Below are 18,132 nucleotides of genomic sequence, written 5' to 3' on the forward strand. Positions count from 1 at the left end.
TTCCTCATCAGAGTGCTTTGTCTCAAATAGTAACATACATGTCAGTAAGACTGTCAAGATGTCATGTTTTACTATCTGTAGTACTCATTTCGGTTTTTTTGTCATCAGCTGTTCTTTGTATTCCGGTATAAAACCGTAGTATGACATTTTTGCATACTGTTGGCACTTACCACACTTCACACCAGGAAATATTGCTGTTCCACAGGGGTGATATTTTACTGCAAGATATTTGCTTTGTAACAGTGATTGTCCCTCTGACATAAACGTAGAGAGTAATAAAAAGATGAAGTGGGGATTGCTGAACATGTTTCGTGATTTAATTGTTACTCTTCTTATAGTGATACACTTCCACAAACTCCAGCTCAAGCACCCTCAATTTCATCATTCATTGTTCATTTTCACCCCAAAATCAGAAAACTACACCCATTCTAGAAAAACTGTATCAGGTATCTTTGAGAATTTTAGGTTGTAGACAAAAGCAAATGCAGAAGGTGGGTAACAGGAGTTACACACAGAGATACAACGTGCAGGAGTATATACAACAATGCAGGAACGTACTGGTTCTGGCCAGATAGAAATACTACAGCAGACTGTTTAGGTTCCACTTTTTCAGAACATCAGCCACAACATGATTCAGGCAAGAAATGCATCATGGTAAAACCCTGAGCCTGCAGTGAGTGTTGGCAGGATAACAGCTGCCCGTCTTTCCCCTGAGTGAGAGCAGGTGGTGACCTACATATCAACCATTTCTTGTTGCTTTGGGGTTCATCGATTTCAGTTCTCACTACTCACAGCTCAAATCTCAGCTGTGCAGCTAAAACATGAACCTCCTGTGCTGCGCCACCATGCTAGGAAGAATTCCTTTCCAATCTCTGAAAGGAAGAGGCCTCATCTGATGGGGAGGCCAGCAGAGATAAGAGAACAGTTAATGAAGAAGGCCCAAGGGTGGAATCTGCTGTAATCGGACTAAGGGGTTTAGACACAAAGATAATGAAATATTAATGACAATATTGGTTACTGCTTCATTATTTTAACAGTGATACCACAAGCCAGTCTGCAGGGCACCTGGATTCCCTGGAAAACCTCCAGAGGTATAGGTTCTAATGAGCTGTATACTTAGCTGTTCCTAAAATTAAATGCATGTGCAGATATATCGGTAGCAAACTATTAGAGGATAACACAGAAGACAGTTTCCTTGTACAATTCTAGAGTTGATATAAAATTATTTTACTCATGTCTCTATTAAAGCAAGATTAATTAAATTATATTTCTCAGAATTGCCTCCTGCCTGCCGTGAACCAGGAAGTTTTGCTACCTATTATTAAGATTATATGTGATTGTCATTTGATTACTGTTAGCGATGAGTTATTTTCAATGTGGTCTATTTATCTTAAATTTTCCTTTTTGCCCATTTCCACTAAAATTTCTTGTACTTGCTAGTGACTGTAGCTCTATAGACGCTTGTCTGCTTAAAGTTTCTATATACAAGCTCACCTACTGGAAATCTTGCTGAAAGAGAATAGAAGAGCCATATAAATACAGTGAAATGCAGCTAATTCTGTTTTCCAGCTGAGTGAATATTTGTGGAATTTTTTTTTTATTATTTCAGGACTTCATATTGCTCTATTGTTAGGTAGAGTTGCGTAAGAGAAAAATAATATAATGACATGGCCCATCCTTCTGCCACCCCAAAAAAATTTGGAATGAGGCATCACTTTAAACTTGTTATACATTCTCTACCAAACAGAAAGGGTATATCATCCTCACATTTTTAAACCATCTAATAAAATAGACAGGCTAAACTATTTTATGAATTCAGAAAAAAGTAGCGAGAATTTTTTAATACAGATAAGCATTTGCAGGTATCACAACGCTTTGCAGAAGTAAGATTACTTCCCTTTTAACTATTTACTAAAATGGCTAGCATCTGCTGATAAACTCTGCAGACTGATGCGATACCCAGTCTAGCAACAGCTCATATTATAGTTAACAGACAAGATCAAATTGCTGCAGAGTAAATGCTAGCAAGAAAACACAATGGTTTATAAGGCAAATAGATGTGATGTCTGAAGCTGCTCCTTCTACTAACTTATACTGCTACTCAGCTTGCAATATAATCTGTTGGAGAATAAACATACACACGAGTGTGGGGTGCCTATGGGCGCTGGTGAGAAAATCTTACCTCTAGCTCCTAAGCTTTGAACATAAGTTTTCTCATGTAACAGGAATTCAACATTAGAAAATAAATTCTCATTTCAGAAAAGTTGACTATATAGCATGTACTGCCTCTCCTGAAATACAGGAATTAATATTTTTGATTCAAGTGAGATGCACTTTCAGATAAAATTTGATGTCTTAAATCATGTAGTATGACTGTTCTTATCTATTATACACTACACAGCAAATGTGCATTTGCCAAACAATCTTTTCAAGGCAGGAAGAGTCACTGAAATACCATTTTTCCAGTGTACCACCCCAAAGGCAAGAGTAAGGAACAAGAGGCACTGTGACAAAGCAGCGATGCTCCTTTTAGACAGTTATATAATTTTGCAGATACAAATTTCTTAATTTTAACATTACTTGCAGAATAAACTCCAGCCATATTATAGAAAAAAGCACACTCATAGCTTTTGCATGGCATTTGTAATACAACAAATGCTATAATTATTTTGCATTGACAGTTCAGCCTGACAGACTAATATTAAGAAATGTTATAGAGTTATCCTCTGCTTTCTTGAAGTAGTTACTGAAGACTGAATCCAAGTATGTATCATAGGTGTTAAAATATCAGGCTTGAAAGACAGTATATAACTTTCACCAAATTATAATGCTTCTTTTCTAAAGCTACGGAAGTGAAATATTAGATTTTTAAAAATTATTTTTCTATTATGGATCTCAAATGAGCAGTAATCAATGTAAAGTCATCTTCCCTAAAGCCAGTGGATAATTTTAGAGTCACGTCCAATGTGATGACTAAGTTATGAGTTAACATGTTCATTTTGAAACTCATCTTGTTAAACATTTCAGAGTTCATAGCCATCTTTGGGTTTATTTATAATATATTGCTCTTTCTCACATGAAGAAAAAGAAAATAACCTGAGTGCTTTGATGTGAAGGAACACTGGAATGCTCTGTATTTACTTACAGTAAACTAATGAGCAATAGCATGAAACAAGTCCATATTGGCCTTACCTGATCCACTAACTGTGAGTAGAGATCATAGCAATTGTCAAAAATGTATTTATAAGTTGAGTCCAAGCAGGCTCTTACACAGTCTTTCACCACAGTACTGGCTCGGGGTGGGCTTTGCAATTCAAGGACCTAATAAAATATTTCATAAATGGTAGAATGTCAAATTCAGATTGAACACAAAAAATCCAAGTGTTGCAATGAATATAGTTCTGTAATACAGGATGAAAAGCATTGAAATATAATAATGATGAAAATATTTAAAAATGTGTAGACTTGAGATGATCTTAAAGATGCATTAAAATACATACTTAAGTTAAGCAAGTAGATTGTATCACTGTTTTACCTGAATGAAACTATTCATACGATGAAAGAGGCATATGTACCCAAGGGTTTTACACCTTTAGGTTTTTCACTAGAGGTGGAAAATCTAAAGGTTTTTCCATTATTTAGGAAATAATTAGACTGTATCATTACATGCTTTCCTCTGAATAAGAATATCAGCCAAAGACCTCTTCATTTTTTAAAGCAAAGGTTCAGCTTTCTCCTCCACTTAAGGATTCAGTAATTTGAACTTCAACTTAATGGATTATTTTAATTCTGTTTATGTAGGGCCTAACAAGGTGAAATTACATGCTATTACGACAAATGTTGCTTTGTATTTCTGTATTTTCATCTGGTAATACCAATGTGTACCATTCCATTCCAAAAATATTTCAGCCCTTGATCACCTAGATATCAACATCTGGAGTGACTAAAGCAAGTAGAGTTAACAGACCTATTTTGCTGTTTGACATGTGGTTTTACGATACTACTAGGAGAACATTATTCTATATGACACATACTCCTAAGGAAAACATTACTCTAAATGACACATGTTCCTAAGGAGTTCAACTGAGTTTGCTTTATGTGACTTGACTTTAAACTAATTAAAAACATAAAATTTTGTTTCCTTCAGGTGATGCAAAAATAATTGTTAAAAAAAGAAAAGGTAGTAGTTTATTTTTCAAAGATAATGGCTTTTACAACTTTGTTAATAGAAAGTATGAATAAGATGACTTTACTTCAATGATCTTCAGTAAGTTGAGAGAACTAATTTAAAACTGAAGGAGATGAATTGATTAAGAGTATTAAATAGAGCATGATTTTCCTGGAAAATAAAAGGCTACAGCATTTTAATTTCTTTTTAGAGTCATTGTGCAAATAAAGGACAATACCTTCATTCGGAAAAAAGTAATGCTGGTAAGCAGGTCCACAGTTGATTTCAGATCTTGGAGTCTTTCAGAATTGCTGGCTGGAAAATTATCCTGGTGAATCAGCAAGAGAGGAATCATGCAAAACTGGAGTTACAGGTAAGATCCTTGAACAGCTAGGAAAAAAACCCTCTAGGAAAACAAAGATGCTTGTTGGAAGGATTAGAAATGTTCATGCGTTACCTGAATTCTGCCTGTGAGGAAGCCAGTGATGAGTATCCCTTTTACATGAATAGGAACACTTCTGATAACGCTCCTGTATTTTTAATATCAGTGATTTAAAATATTGTGATAGTTTCAAAATATGAATGGAGTAAAAAGTATTACAAAAAGACTGGAAAATGTTGCTAATGAAAATAATTTATGGGTTCTCCATGGTACTTAAATCACTTGTAGGCATAAATGCAGCAGCAAGCTTAATGAAGAAATCATATATGAAATGTTTGCTATGATTTCTAGGTTAAGTGGAAGACTGATGGGAAGTAATTTTATTTAAACAGCTTCACACTATTAAAACATCAGCCAAATATCCTCATGCTCCAATGTCATCTGGATAACATTCTCCAAAATTTAAGGATCCTAGGATGAACATATCTGCTGCATGAAGGATATGGTCTTAAAAACCGAGTATGTGCAACTTCTACTACCTCTAATACCTTGGGTTTCTTTTAAACATTCCCATTCTCCTTCAATTTTAGAAAGCAGGCCAGATGAACAGAGAAATCTCTGAAGTGGAGGCTGCCATTCCTAGAAACTGAAAGGAGAGCCATAGCTGATGGAGCCCTAATCAGTTATGTATCATCCAAAAGTTTCATGATCCAGTGGAACGGAAAAGAAGAGGGAGTTCAGAACGGTATGATAACTGGCAGGTATTCAGGGCATGCTGCTTTCCTGAAAGGCTGCGTTTGGAGCATACCTCAGTGGAAAGAGCTTCCATGAGGCAGAAACAAAACTGGAATTCCTATCATGTAGCAAAATGAGGAGTCAAGTCTCTTTCAACATTCCTAGGATCTCAGCATGGAAGTTGTAGCAAAGATGTCAGCCTCTCAGAATAAATACAGCAGTACCCGCAATCGGCACTACATGAGTCAGTGAAGGTAATTCCCAGATGAATTAACTTAATCAAGTTATAGGTTAATTTAACCAAAGTTGTTGAATCCTACTCTTTCTTGAATGTCTCCTCATCCCTTGACCCATTCTTATCTTTTAGAAAGAAAATAAAAACTTTTTTCATTGGAAAATATTGTTGTTAAACTGCTTAAATTCTATAAGTTTTTGTTCCAAAGGTTTTGGGGTCTCATGGCAGCACCCGGTATTTTCAGCTTCTATGCCACAAGAGGGATTAATCTCTAAAACTTCTTTAAGCAGATAAAGCGCACAGAGATATTTACGCAAAAAAAATTTGAGTTTTCCTCTAGATAGAATACATTGCACATACCCTGTATTTCGATAAATCAATCCGCAGAGAATTGTGCAATTGATCCAGCAGTTTTATGAACTTTTCCCTCTGTAAAAAGAAAACAATAATATGTTGCATAAGAATTTGCAGGCTCCTGTAATTGGTGGGTTTTTAGAAAGCTGCCTTCCATTCTTATTTGAAAAATAGATTGTTTTCCAGTGTTTCATATAAAAGTGCTGGTCTGAGATATCTGTGTTTCAAGGCCATGCAATGTATCTTTTATCACTTTGTTTTCCCTTTCTATCCTATATTGTGATTTACCTGGTATGCATTCATACTGTGCAGCTGTGCAATACATAATTGAGGTGACACACTTTCCTACACAGCATTTTCCTTTCTTAATGACTGATGAGTTAAATAACTCAACGTACTGAGGAACTGAAAAGCATTGCCTGATGTCTCTGCACGAAAAAGCAATAATGGCATCAATACAGTATAAAGACCAAGGTTTTAAGATATGTTAGCAAGGCTTATTAAAACAGGTAAACCTGTTAAAATTTTATATTTGCCTTGTAATTGCTCACACTCTTCCCCCCTCCCTTTAGTGTGTAAGAAATGATGCTCATTTACAGCAGAATTTATTGTAGAAGTATGATTGAAAATTATACTTCAGAAACAGTGGCTTTTGTAAGAATAAATTAAGTAATACTATGCAGTTATAGCTTTCCCTTTTGAAAGTGGAGATTAACTTGTTATCTTGACAGATGAGGGTGCAGTGAAAACATTTTGCTGTGAGATACCCAGCTGAGTTGTGCCATTCTCAAGTAATACTAATGACAGCTTCTAATTACCGATCTTCATGTTAGAATATATTCCATAGACCACTGCACAAAATTGTGCAGAAACCCTTGCCAGTGTATGTGAAAGCAGCAGGCTTGTGGAAGTAGCAAGATCTGAGAGCTCTCAAAATGCATGACTGTACCTACACCATCCCTGAAATATGATCAGCACTAATGGGAGAATAGAGTTTTTTGTGCATTCTCTCTCCTCAGTGGACCACTAACCTACACCAAAAGCCACTAAATTTGGCACAGTTCCCTTAAGGGATCAATCAAAAGGGGACATTTTTGTCATGTTATAAAACTGTACTGAAATATTCAGTCAGCCAAATCCTTCCCAGCTGTAGCCTGAGGACTTGAATTTGAGATGTTCTTTTTGATGAATGATGTGCAGCTATCCACTAACAAATACCTTTTGACCCAAGAGAGAAAAATAATCTAATATTTTGCCTATAAGTCAATTGTTTGAAAAAAGAGCTCCAAATCTCTATTAGTGATGCTTACTACTGTCTTTCTATCCATCTGTTGAACTATGAATTGGATTAGAATTTGCGTCAAAGGTAAACTAGCATTAACATCAGAGAAGACTTAATCTCCGTCCAATCTGAGGATAAAAGTACTTCTGATCGTTAGAAAAATGGAAAAAAAAAAGAAAATCCAGCAAAAATGTTCTAAATTTCAAAAGCTGGATCAAACTCAAAGGTCAATAGACCTTGAACATTGAGAGAGTAGCCTTGTTTGAAGAAAGATGTAGAGTCATTCCATAATAAACCATCAATTAGCTTATAAAAGAAAACCTGAATAAGAACATAGCAACATTGTGCTATCATGGTAACAGAATAAGTAAATCATAAATATTCTGATAGTGCTTTTCAATTATAAAACTTTTTTACTTTATAGCAATGGAGCAATGTTAAGATTCCTCTTTCAAAGCAAACCTCTAGCAGCAGGAGACAAAGTTCTATTTCAGGAACATGCTGCCACCAAACTAAAGACCCAGCCCTGGGTACATTTATATGTGAGTACTTCCACCAGACTTAAAATTTAAAAGAGAAATAAATTGATATTTAGAGTAAATATTTCTCTAAAAAAATAATGGACTGAACAGACCTGAAAATAGTGACTTAATTGATTTTTAATTTTTTTTTTTTTTTAACAGACTTATGACGTCCCTTCAATTTGAAAATATATTCACGTTAATACTACTTTAGGAGTATTTAGAACTCTTCTTTTCTGCTTTCATCCGCCCAGTGAGGGTAGGTGAACAAACTGGAATACAAAGGAAATGTATCTTTATTTTTTATCATGTTCAAAGACTAGGAAGTCCGCACTGTGAGACACTTATCCACAGAAGGAAAGTTAGCAACAACAAAAAAATTACTACCACATCCTGAGATGCTGGTATTCCTCCTAAAATTTCTGAGAACTAAATCCAGGACTTGGACAATGCGCCATTATTTCAGCAAAAATAAGAGTCCATAATTGTAGGCTCTTACGAGAAGAAGAACAGTATTAATGGCTAGCTCCATTAGGTTAATACGAGTTCACTGATGACACATAGCTCAAGAAAGCAGTTGCAACCGATACTTAGTCTAGTGCAGCTAGTTTGCAAGCCACACTGCAATAAAAACAAACACTGATTATTGTTGATTTTAGCACTATGCATGCGTGCCAGTGCTTTCTACCCTACATGCCTTACATCTCACTGTATAAGGAACTGAATCGTCTCTTCTCTATCTTCTATAGTGATTGATTGTAGAGACTCAGGGTAAAATTTTCAAAAGCTAACAGCAACTCTTATTCTTTAAAATGACCAACTTTTAAAAAAATGTTTGAATTAGAAGTTAATATGGTATCATATATTAGATTAAAAAAAAAAAGAGCACTAGTATTCTACTAAAAAGAAAGTCTACTTACCCCAAAGTTAGTAGCTGCAAACCGATCTGAGGCTGATACATTAGTCGCTGCTGTAGTATGAGCATAGAAAGCATTTATATTGGCCAACAACGTACTCATAACTGCTGGAACACCAGGGCACATATATTTAGAAGACAGACAGGAGAAGTGCCTACAATTCAAACAAACTGACAGTTATTAAAAATGGCAAAGATTCTGCTCTTTCTCTCACCACAATTTCTTTTCAGCTCCGATGATGTAACTTTCAAGCTATCTCATAGACAATTGTGCAGATACACAAGAAAAATCCAGGCATGTTTGATATAATTGCCATTTATTGCACACTGATACTTTCAAATTCAACACATCAGATTCAAATTTGCTTCTTACTCTGTTAATCCTAAATATAAACCCATGATTTAACGATCTTAATTGCTATTAAGCAAAGCATTAAACACAAATTTAAAATCAAACACAAACTTATCAACATAAAGGGCCACAAGAGCTCTATACTCCAGTGGAGAAGGATCTAATTGATGTCAACAAAAAAGACTCAAACCAGCATTTTACTGTGGCTTGTATTTTAGGCTACATTATTAACGAAAGGTAAGGCATCAAGCAACTTCTGGGTTCACCTTGATTTGATTTAAGCCATAACTGAAACTATTTCACTTTGATTCAGGCTGGTAAAGTTTAGTTAGTCAATCTGTTAAACCTGAACCAACTTCATATTGTGAAACAATGTTTAAGAAAAGAGAAAGTCTGTCACTGAGCCCATTTGTGGCTTCAGGAGTGAAAAGGTTTTATCCCCCATTTCCTGCAGAGCTTGAGGAGAGTTACATTCTCTCGCTAGCCTGTAACTACTATCTGAGCTCCCCGATCTGGACTGTCTTGATCCCAAAGAGAAGCTACAGCACTGCCAGTCCTGTGGTACAGTGCTCAGGCTAACAAGAGAGATTAAAGCCACTGCCTATCTTTGTGCTGTATGCACACAGCATAGAAATATGGGCATTTATACAGCGAAGTACGCTACTGGAATGGGAGGGCAGCTCAGAGTGATGAACTCCATTGGCTATTGAAGGCCAAAGCTGGCAGTAGCAGTAGGGGAAGAAGGAGAAAAGGTTGGGCGAGCCTCATACTCCCATTAAGAGCAGTTCAGTTAGAGCTGTTTTAAGACACTTGTGAGAAGATCTGGCACCGAGGAGTTTCCTTCTGCAGTACGTAAAGCTGCTTAGGTCAGAGTACAAATACAAGGGCTTATGCTCATGTAATGTTGAATTCAGTAACAAAAGGAAGCGGGCAAAGGAATAAACTGCCACACAAGATTGCATTGAAGAATACAACTGGTCCCCAGGCTGAACATGGCCTCCCTCAGGATGCCAGCATTTAGCCATTCCAACGTTTAGAGCTTGTAACTGGAAGCATTTTTTTGGACGGAGTTCCAGGCTTATATTCAACAGAATCTTGAAAGTAAGAATTTTGGGCTGAGTGCCTATCACAGACGAAATAACAGTGTGAAGTGGTTTAGTGGTTTTCTATTTGATCTTCCATAATTTTGACTTGCTAGTAACCTTTCTGTTTCACTTTTCTTAAAGAAACCAAAGACTATTACTGCTCGCAGCACCTCCCATCAAATGTAAGAAAACCCCAGCACTGACTTCCACCCAGGTCTGAGTGTACTAAATCAGCTCTGATTTTTAATCAGTCTGCTTTATGAGCAACTAGAATTTATTAGGTGAAATTTTAACACTGCTGAATCAGTGAGAACATTATGTCAGGTCATTAAAAAAGGTAAACCTGCTCTCAATATACAGTATTCAAAGTGGGAAGCCACATACAAGTATTATTTTGCTAGTTCTTAAAGCTCAGAAACAGCAAAGCATTTAGACTTCCAACTTTATTCAGATTCAAATTCTTAAACTGAAATGAAAATTGAGCCTATAGAAATTAAAAGTCCAAAGAACTTGGTTGCTGGTGCATTGTACTGCGCCAGCCAAACCCAGAGTTGCAATGTAGCAGCACTGTTTGCTTGTTCAAAGCAACAGGAGATGCCTGCTTATAACATAGAAAGAGCTTTTAACATAAGAAAATATGAGAGACAAGTTGGATGAAAGATCTAGCACATGAGGAGAGTGAACATCATTGCAAAACATAAAATCTTAATTTCAAGATTTATAGTTAGGCAGGATTGTGAGGAAGATAAAGGAATAAAGAGTATATGTATAGAGATAGAAAAGAGTGGGGGAGATGAGGCAGAGAAGATGATGGTGAAAATGAGCGTAACGGTCAAACAGGAGGGAATGAAGAAACTCCCACCAGTCTGGAGCTCTCTGTATTCTGAAGGCTCTGATTTGGCAGCGTGCTGCTCTTAGCTGGAGCCTCTGGCTCCTCTCTACTGTTTCTCCTTAAGAGCATAAGGAAGAGCAGTGTGCTGGGCCTGAGCCACCTGGGCCCGAGTGCCCATCCAAGAGAAAAAAATTAACACAAGGTACAACTGAACTCAGTCCTGCTGAACTTAAACTGAATACTTTTAACTGCTGTCACTGCTCAAATAATCCTCCAACCACATAATTCAAGATTATTTGCATCTTGTATTTGGATTCCTGTTCCTAAAGATATCACAATTGAGCTCTTTCTACTTTGTTGCAATCCTGGACCCAAACTCACTCTACCTGCATTATACTTTGATAACCTCTTATTGTCTCAGTAGTCCTCTAAATTCCTTCACCCTGCCTCATGCTCTTGTGACCGATCCTGTTCATCACATTCCCGCTTTCTGATGTTCCCGGGATTCAGAAACCTGCTTCTACTGAAGAGACAACAGCTATCTTTTCTAGGGTCTCCCACACCACTGACTTAGTATATTTGCAGATGCCTTTTTCATAACCCGTTGGGGTAATCTGCAATTTTATATCTGCCAAACAACTCTTCTTCTTTTTGCTTATATTTTTCAAAAGGAAAACAGGGGGAATGGAGCGTGTCAGCACAAGGAAGCACATAAAGTCTCTCTTACTACTTTATTTTGCTACTTTAAAGTATCATCCAATGTCTCTAAAGCGTTAAGGATGTAAGATTTCAACAGGAGTGGATACTGGGATGAATCAAGTCCTTAATTCCACTACAAAACTAGGCTGAAGAACTGAGTAATTGCTGTATTTTCTAGTTTACCTGGCCAGGCAAAGAGACTGGAAAAGAAGGGATCCAACTGGGGATGGGATGCAAGACAAGCAGGCTCATACAAAAGAGAATGTAGGGCTACAGTCTTTGTATGTCCCTCCATATTTGCATCCTTTCCAGGCCAAGCCAGGAAAGGCACTTTGTTGGCTTCCTCTAGCATTAGACTCTCTTTAAAGTATTTTCATGTTGGGTTTATACATCACATAGCCTTGCACCAATGTGGTTATATATATATTCACACACACTTAAAACTTGTATCATGGTAGTCATATTCAGAGTGCTTTGCAAATATTTTTCAGCATTCCTGTAAGGTAGATCACTAAGTGCTATTACCTCCATTTTAAAAAAATGAGAGAAACTGCTGAAACCTACACAGCAAATCAATCACATGGGCCAGGACTAGAACTCAGCATTCTCAGCTATGTGGCTCATAGGGATGATTCTACCAAACCTTTCATTTATTGCCAGTATTTTTCAGAAGTGCTTTTAAATACCATAATGTGAATCTAATGAAAGCACAACACCACTACCTACTCTTAGGAAAATCTTTCATTGTATGTCACGTTTCCTATCAACTAGAAGAACAATAGCTTCCTTTGTATAAAATACAATAGTGATGTCAGGTGATTCTCACCAGTTTCAGGTAACCTTTAACAGTCATGTGTAAAACCAGGCCTGCTTGCTTCAACTTTCTTACTATGCAATTTCCTTACCAATATGCAGTGCCTGTGACTGTTCCAACCTTTCTGCTAGCATGAATCGTCAAAGAAAGAAGGCTAATTAATGTGCTGTACTCAGTAAGCAAATGCTATCAATGAAAATTACTTTAATGGGTGATTTGTGTGCTTTTTGCGATGCAGCCACATTAACTGAAGACTAGGAGGAGAAGATGGCATAGTTAATTCCCATTAACCTGCTGGAATAAGAACTGTGTTGCTGATTTAGTAGCATTAGGTGCTACCTGTGGTGACTCTTGCCAGTAAGAAGCGAAGATCTTAATAGAGCTTTTATTGCACTTGACTCCACTACACAGTAAATCCAGGATGTTGATGCTATGTATAATTTCAGTGTCTAGTCAAACACTGTTTCGACACGTGCTCTGCTTTTTGCCTTCTAAAGAGAAATAAATTATGTTGAAAGATGAATGAGAGGAAAATTTTTTTTCTTGGTGGTGGAAAGGTGGCTTAATATATGTAGATAAATAAACTTCCAGTATGATTCCTTCAAGACGCCGAATTTACAGCATAAATCACCATCCACCACTGCAGTCATCAAAATAAAGGCCAGTTGGATCACTGAGCTGTTCTTCTTTGTTAATCTGTTTTCTGTCATACCTATTTTCTTTCCTATTCTCTCACACATACGTGCTTTGATTTCTGGGAGTATACATGTATCATTCATGTAGCTATCATTAAAAAAATATCTCTTCTGACCCATATAAGAATGGCTGCAATTGCCTTTCATTTCTTTTCCCAATACAGACTCCATGAGGAGTGGAGGAATATAACAGTTATAAGAAAGAAGAGCAGGTTATGGGATCTGTACAGTCAAGACTTTTCAAAGAGCTGCAGTTACTGCAACATAAGCAGGCTTTTTGTTGTATTTTGGTTTTGGGTCAATGGTTGATTTTCTATTCATCTGAATTCCACATCTGGTAACTTAAAACCACACTTCCTTGCTTAAGATCTGGACAGTTGGAATCCGTATCTTGAGAGTAAAACACCCCTTCTAAATGGGCATCCTTTAGGGAAGAACTGTCTATATTTGGTCTTATAAAAACATGGATGTATCCGTCTCAAACAACAGGTGTAGCCACACTTGAATTCATTCTCTTTGTAATTTTAATGAAAAAGGTCTCATTCGGGACAATGCCTAAGGCAGATAAGTAACCATCTGGGTGATATCTTTTGTGTTGATATCCACATTCCAATAAGGCTTCCGTGGTGGATCTCCTTCTGATCTAGAACCAATCACTCACTGACACATGACATGTTTTAAATCGCAGAAAATGCAGAATTGCCTTGCTGAGGCTGGTTGAGAGAGGAAAAGAGCTTAAGCTTTATGTTTTCCAGACTTTTAGTTGGTCACCTCTTTCCATGAAGCAGTCAGGCACTGAAACAATGAGCTGATCTAAATTCTTGTTTATCTCTGCTGTGCTGGCACAACTGTGGTTGACGAGAATACTCAGTGTATTTGGAAATACAAGGCTATTGTTTTGCAACATTATTTCCGTGCTGTAAAGCAATATATATAAACAAATATTAATTTGAGAGCCAGAAACAAATCATCAAGGTCTACTAAGAGGACCATAGATGACAAAGCCAACAGCATGAACCTGGAACGATAGACAAGTGGGGTTGTTTATTACTTTAGCAGAACAGGATGCCAAATTTTTCTAGGAATTGGTACTTTAGGGAGGCTTAATTAGATTTACATTGTGTAATGCAGAATAGTATATGTTCCTACTCCAGCGTATGCTGTCTACCCATACCTAAAAGGGTCAAGACTGCCTATCATTAAGTGGCACTGAGATTTTATATAATAGGTGATTTTAAAATTGCAAATACGAATTTTAAAGATTACATTCAGACAAAAAGAGCACTTAATTAGCAACACCCTAAAACTCACTGGAGTCTGATACACTGCATAAGAAGCATGTGAATGTTCTCTGGGGTCTGGATCATGGGCTATGAAAGCATAGTCAGTTCTGCATTTACAAATGCAAACATTTTAACATAGAATGCTATCATGAGACATGCAATAGAAATATTCTGCAACTAGATTCTCAAGCATAAAATGCTTACACAATATTCCTTCGGGCCAAATGATCACATTCAAATTCTCTTTCTGTTGTATGGTAGAAAATTGCTTTTCTTTTAGCAGGAATGCATTGTTACTAAATGGAATCTGATCATTCTATTTTCCAAATCAAGAAGCAGTACATTTTCACCCAGAGTTGTTCCAGGAGAAAAAGGTGATCTCATAAACACAAATAAACCCAACAGATAATAATCCAAAAGAAAATTCCCCATGATAGATCTAGTGTCTTCACTACTCTTCTCCCCAAAGTCTGAATGCTCTAAGACATGTCTGCAGATGAATCAGCAAAACAATGCATAGGAATATATATTCTTCTCCAAGTATTATTTGAGATTACATTATTGTATTCATTATTGATTTTTTGTAATCGTTATTGATTTTATTCTTAACTTAAAATGGATGCGGCCTTAAACAGTACATGGCCTACCCCTCAAATAGGGATTGCTCATTATTAACATGCAACATTTTAAAATGTAAGTGGACATGGGTATGATGGCAATGAAATCTGAGATTTTATTTCCTGTGTAAATTACCTTTGACTACCAATATCAAATTCATTTTCTTATTATACCTGCCTTCAAATGCCTGGTTTTCAGTCATCAACAGCAAGGAAACTTAATGGAAAAGGTACAGAAGAAAGCAAGAACAAAAAGAGGACAAACCAAAGTAGGTCATTTAACTTAAAATGGCTTGGTTAGAATTTTTGAGTAAGGATTCCTGAAAAATGTGTTGCAGTACTTGCCCAGCTCCATGTTAGATGTTCAGACTGAATGTACTTCATTTTCATGAGTACCTGTATGTTACGTTATTTACTGATATAAATAATAATCCATATTAAAAAAAAATAAAAGCATCTTCTTTATATGAAAATACAACCTGTTCATTTCTAACACTCTTAAATGAAAAAGCTTTTAAAAGACTCTCATATCAGTTATATTGCTATTTTTGCAATGCTGATTTTTGCTACATTTGAATTTCTCAAATCAGTTTCTAACTTTCTCTGGAAAATTTCAGAGTACTAGCATTCAAGAGATGAAGGAAAAGAAACTTCAAAATCATTTTCAGTTGAGGTTGTCCATCAAAAATACAGCCATGTTGTATTGAGATAACCAACTACCAGGGCTATAGTTAAAAGGAAACACTAATGCTAAATCAGTGCTTTATTTCATAAGAAAAACAGTAATAACAGTCCTTCCTTGGCATTAATAGCTTTTGAGAATTCATGTCATGTAAAACCTTGTATTCATTTTGATACATACAGCAGGAACAGCTCTGCCATTTTAGAGATTAACATTTTGGTAAAAGTGGCATACCAATTTAAATGAAGTTCTAAAACTATAATACTATGCTAGTTAAGTAACATAACTTAATCAAGATGTAAAGACATACGTGGCTAAAGAGAACCTAAACATGAAAGCCTAAATATTTATGAGTTCCTCCATACGTAGTGCAAATATTACAATACCACAAGGGAACTGTCAAGCTAAATTAATTTTTCTGTGCAATGTTGTTTAAGGTCTTTGAAGGAATAGCACTAAAAACATATGTTTTATAAATACATCCTCTACCTTTCTATTAGATCTACATTACAATAATTCACAATGAGCTACATAAAGTGAAAGATATGTTCACCGCAATAGCAGATGGTGTCATTATATCCTGCAATAAAAAGAAAACACCTCATGTTTATGTGCCTTCATACTTATTATAAGAAATTTTTTCTAGGATGTACTGTAAAGAGATGGAGGAAACTAGATACATGTTCTGATTAAAAATTCCATACTATCAGCTTTCCATAGGAAAATTTTTCTATATTTCTTCTTTAGAGGACTCATTTGGAGCCCTTTGCTTTCCTATGGCTGCAGTAAGAGCAGAATATAGTCCTTTTCATTGGATAAATTAAGAATACAATGATGGAGCTCTTGTATCCCTGGGCCTCTACGCTCGCGCTGCTGTGTTCTAAAGTAATCAGACAGCCACTTTAGCACAGACAATGTAGTAACAGGTTCTAATACTGTTAAATGGTTTGCATGAATTATTTACATATACTATGGAAGTTTACTATAGCCGTTGCTGGTGTTCTGTGATGATTTCTGTACTCCTGGAAAGGAGTACAGAGCTTGTGAAATGCTGTTCTACCATCCCAATCCCATCTGGAACAGTGGAAGTCTTTCCGATCCTTGCCACATATCAATATCATAAGGATTAAGAAATGCATTAGTGGTAATACCAGTAACAGTTGATAAAATGCTTATAATATAACTTAATTCCATTGTAGATGAGAAACACTTCAGTGAGAATCAGATGGACAAAAATGATAACAAGAATTTTAAATCAGGAATGGGAGTCAAATGCAGAATGAAAGCACGAAGGCTTGGAACTCATGACTTTCTTGACAGTACAGTAGAAACCCAGACATAATAATACTTACGTCATAGCCTGATATATATATTCAATTCCATAGCGCATTGCAAATTCATCTACGATTTCTTGTGCAGCATCATCAAAGTACACCTTCCAGGCTTCATCACCTCTCACTTCAGGGATTTTTACAACACCATTAGATTTAACTTCCGTCAAGTAATGGAATAGATTCTAAATGTAAGAAATGTTTCAAATAGGAATTTTCAGCTTTTAAGTAGCATTCTGCAAGTATATCCTATATAATAGTCATCAATATGTTCATTGATTTGTTTTGTTTTTTGTTTTATCTTTTCTGAAGACTGGCACTAAGTAGTCATCATTTGGTAAACAAAAAAACCCAAGACACTAAACACTTTTTTTTTAATGGAGGTCTGGTAGTGCAGGCTTGTGATTCAGCACATTGATCTACCTCCTTGATATAAGGTCACGTCAGCTAACTGGCACAGAGAGATGGCAACATAAAATCATGCAGAAATTCTCTCTTCTCTATCATATGCCCTTGCTAATGAATGGAATTGTGATGTTATAATGCTCACTACATAGTGCTTCAACTTTAAGTGTATCCATGACCAATACATTTCAAATTCATTATTTAAGAACTGTTCAGTTACAGGAAACCTATCAGGAATATTGCAGAAACTTGTCTAGTGAAAGGCACACAATAAAGTTAGCAACCTTAGGAACCACAGCCAGTACTTAATTTGACATTGTCATAGAATGCTTCTCTGATTACCTAGCTTCACATATGTATCCACAAACTCAGCAGCAGATTTGATTTCCTATTTTCAGTGACCAAACCCCCCCCAAACTTTGAAATAATTTCAGTTTTGCTATTTAGCCCATAACAGTCTTGTGGATTATCTTAAAGCAACAGAATTTTGCCATTTAATTCACAGGTCAAAGTACTTGCAATATCAAGTTAAAAGCCTATGAGCACAAATGCCCTCAACATTCAATTTTACAAATAGTGAACCATGGGATTTTGTGGATACATACTAGTGCTGAACTTTCAGCCATATATTACCTATCAGCTTTCAGAAAGTACTTGTATTTTTAGAATAGAACTTCAACGTGGATCACTGTTTGAGGGAAGAGAAATCAAATACAAAGAAAATCTTTTGAAAGACACACTGGT

General features: G+C 36.2%; 1 protein-coding gene across 2 annotated transcripts in view; it reads right to left on the reverse strand.

Annotated features, from left to right (window-relative positions):
* UNC13C (unc-13 homolog C) overlaps positions 1 to 18,132 on the reverse strand; it is a 228,370-nt gene that overhangs the window by 80,545 nt on the left and 129,693 nt on the right. For both annotated transcript variants that reach the window (XM_063345628.1, XM_063345627.1), the window contains 5 exons: positions 17,005 to 17,168; positions 8,598 to 8,748; positions 5,881 to 5,949; positions 4,407 to 4,496; positions 3,193 to 3,321 (listed from right to left, as the gene is read on the reverse strand). In XM_063345628.1, the coding sequence (XP_063201698.1) occupies positions 3,193 to 3,321; positions 4,407 to 4,496; positions 5,881 to 5,949; positions 8,598 to 8,748; positions 17,005 to 17,168 (603 nt within the window). The remainder of the gene's footprint in view (positions 1 to 3,192; positions 3,322 to 4,406; positions 4,497 to 5,880; positions 5,950 to 8,597; positions 8,749 to 17,004; positions 17,169 to 18,132) is intronic.

Source organism: Chroicocephalus ridibundus, chromosome 9, assembly GCF_963924245.1.
Source record: "Chroicocephalus ridibundus chromosome 9, bChrRid1.1, whole genome shotgun sequence".
NCBI classification, from domain to species: domain Eukaryota; kingdom Metazoa; phylum Chordata; class Aves; order Charadriiformes; family Laridae; genus Chroicocephalus; species Chroicocephalus ridibundus.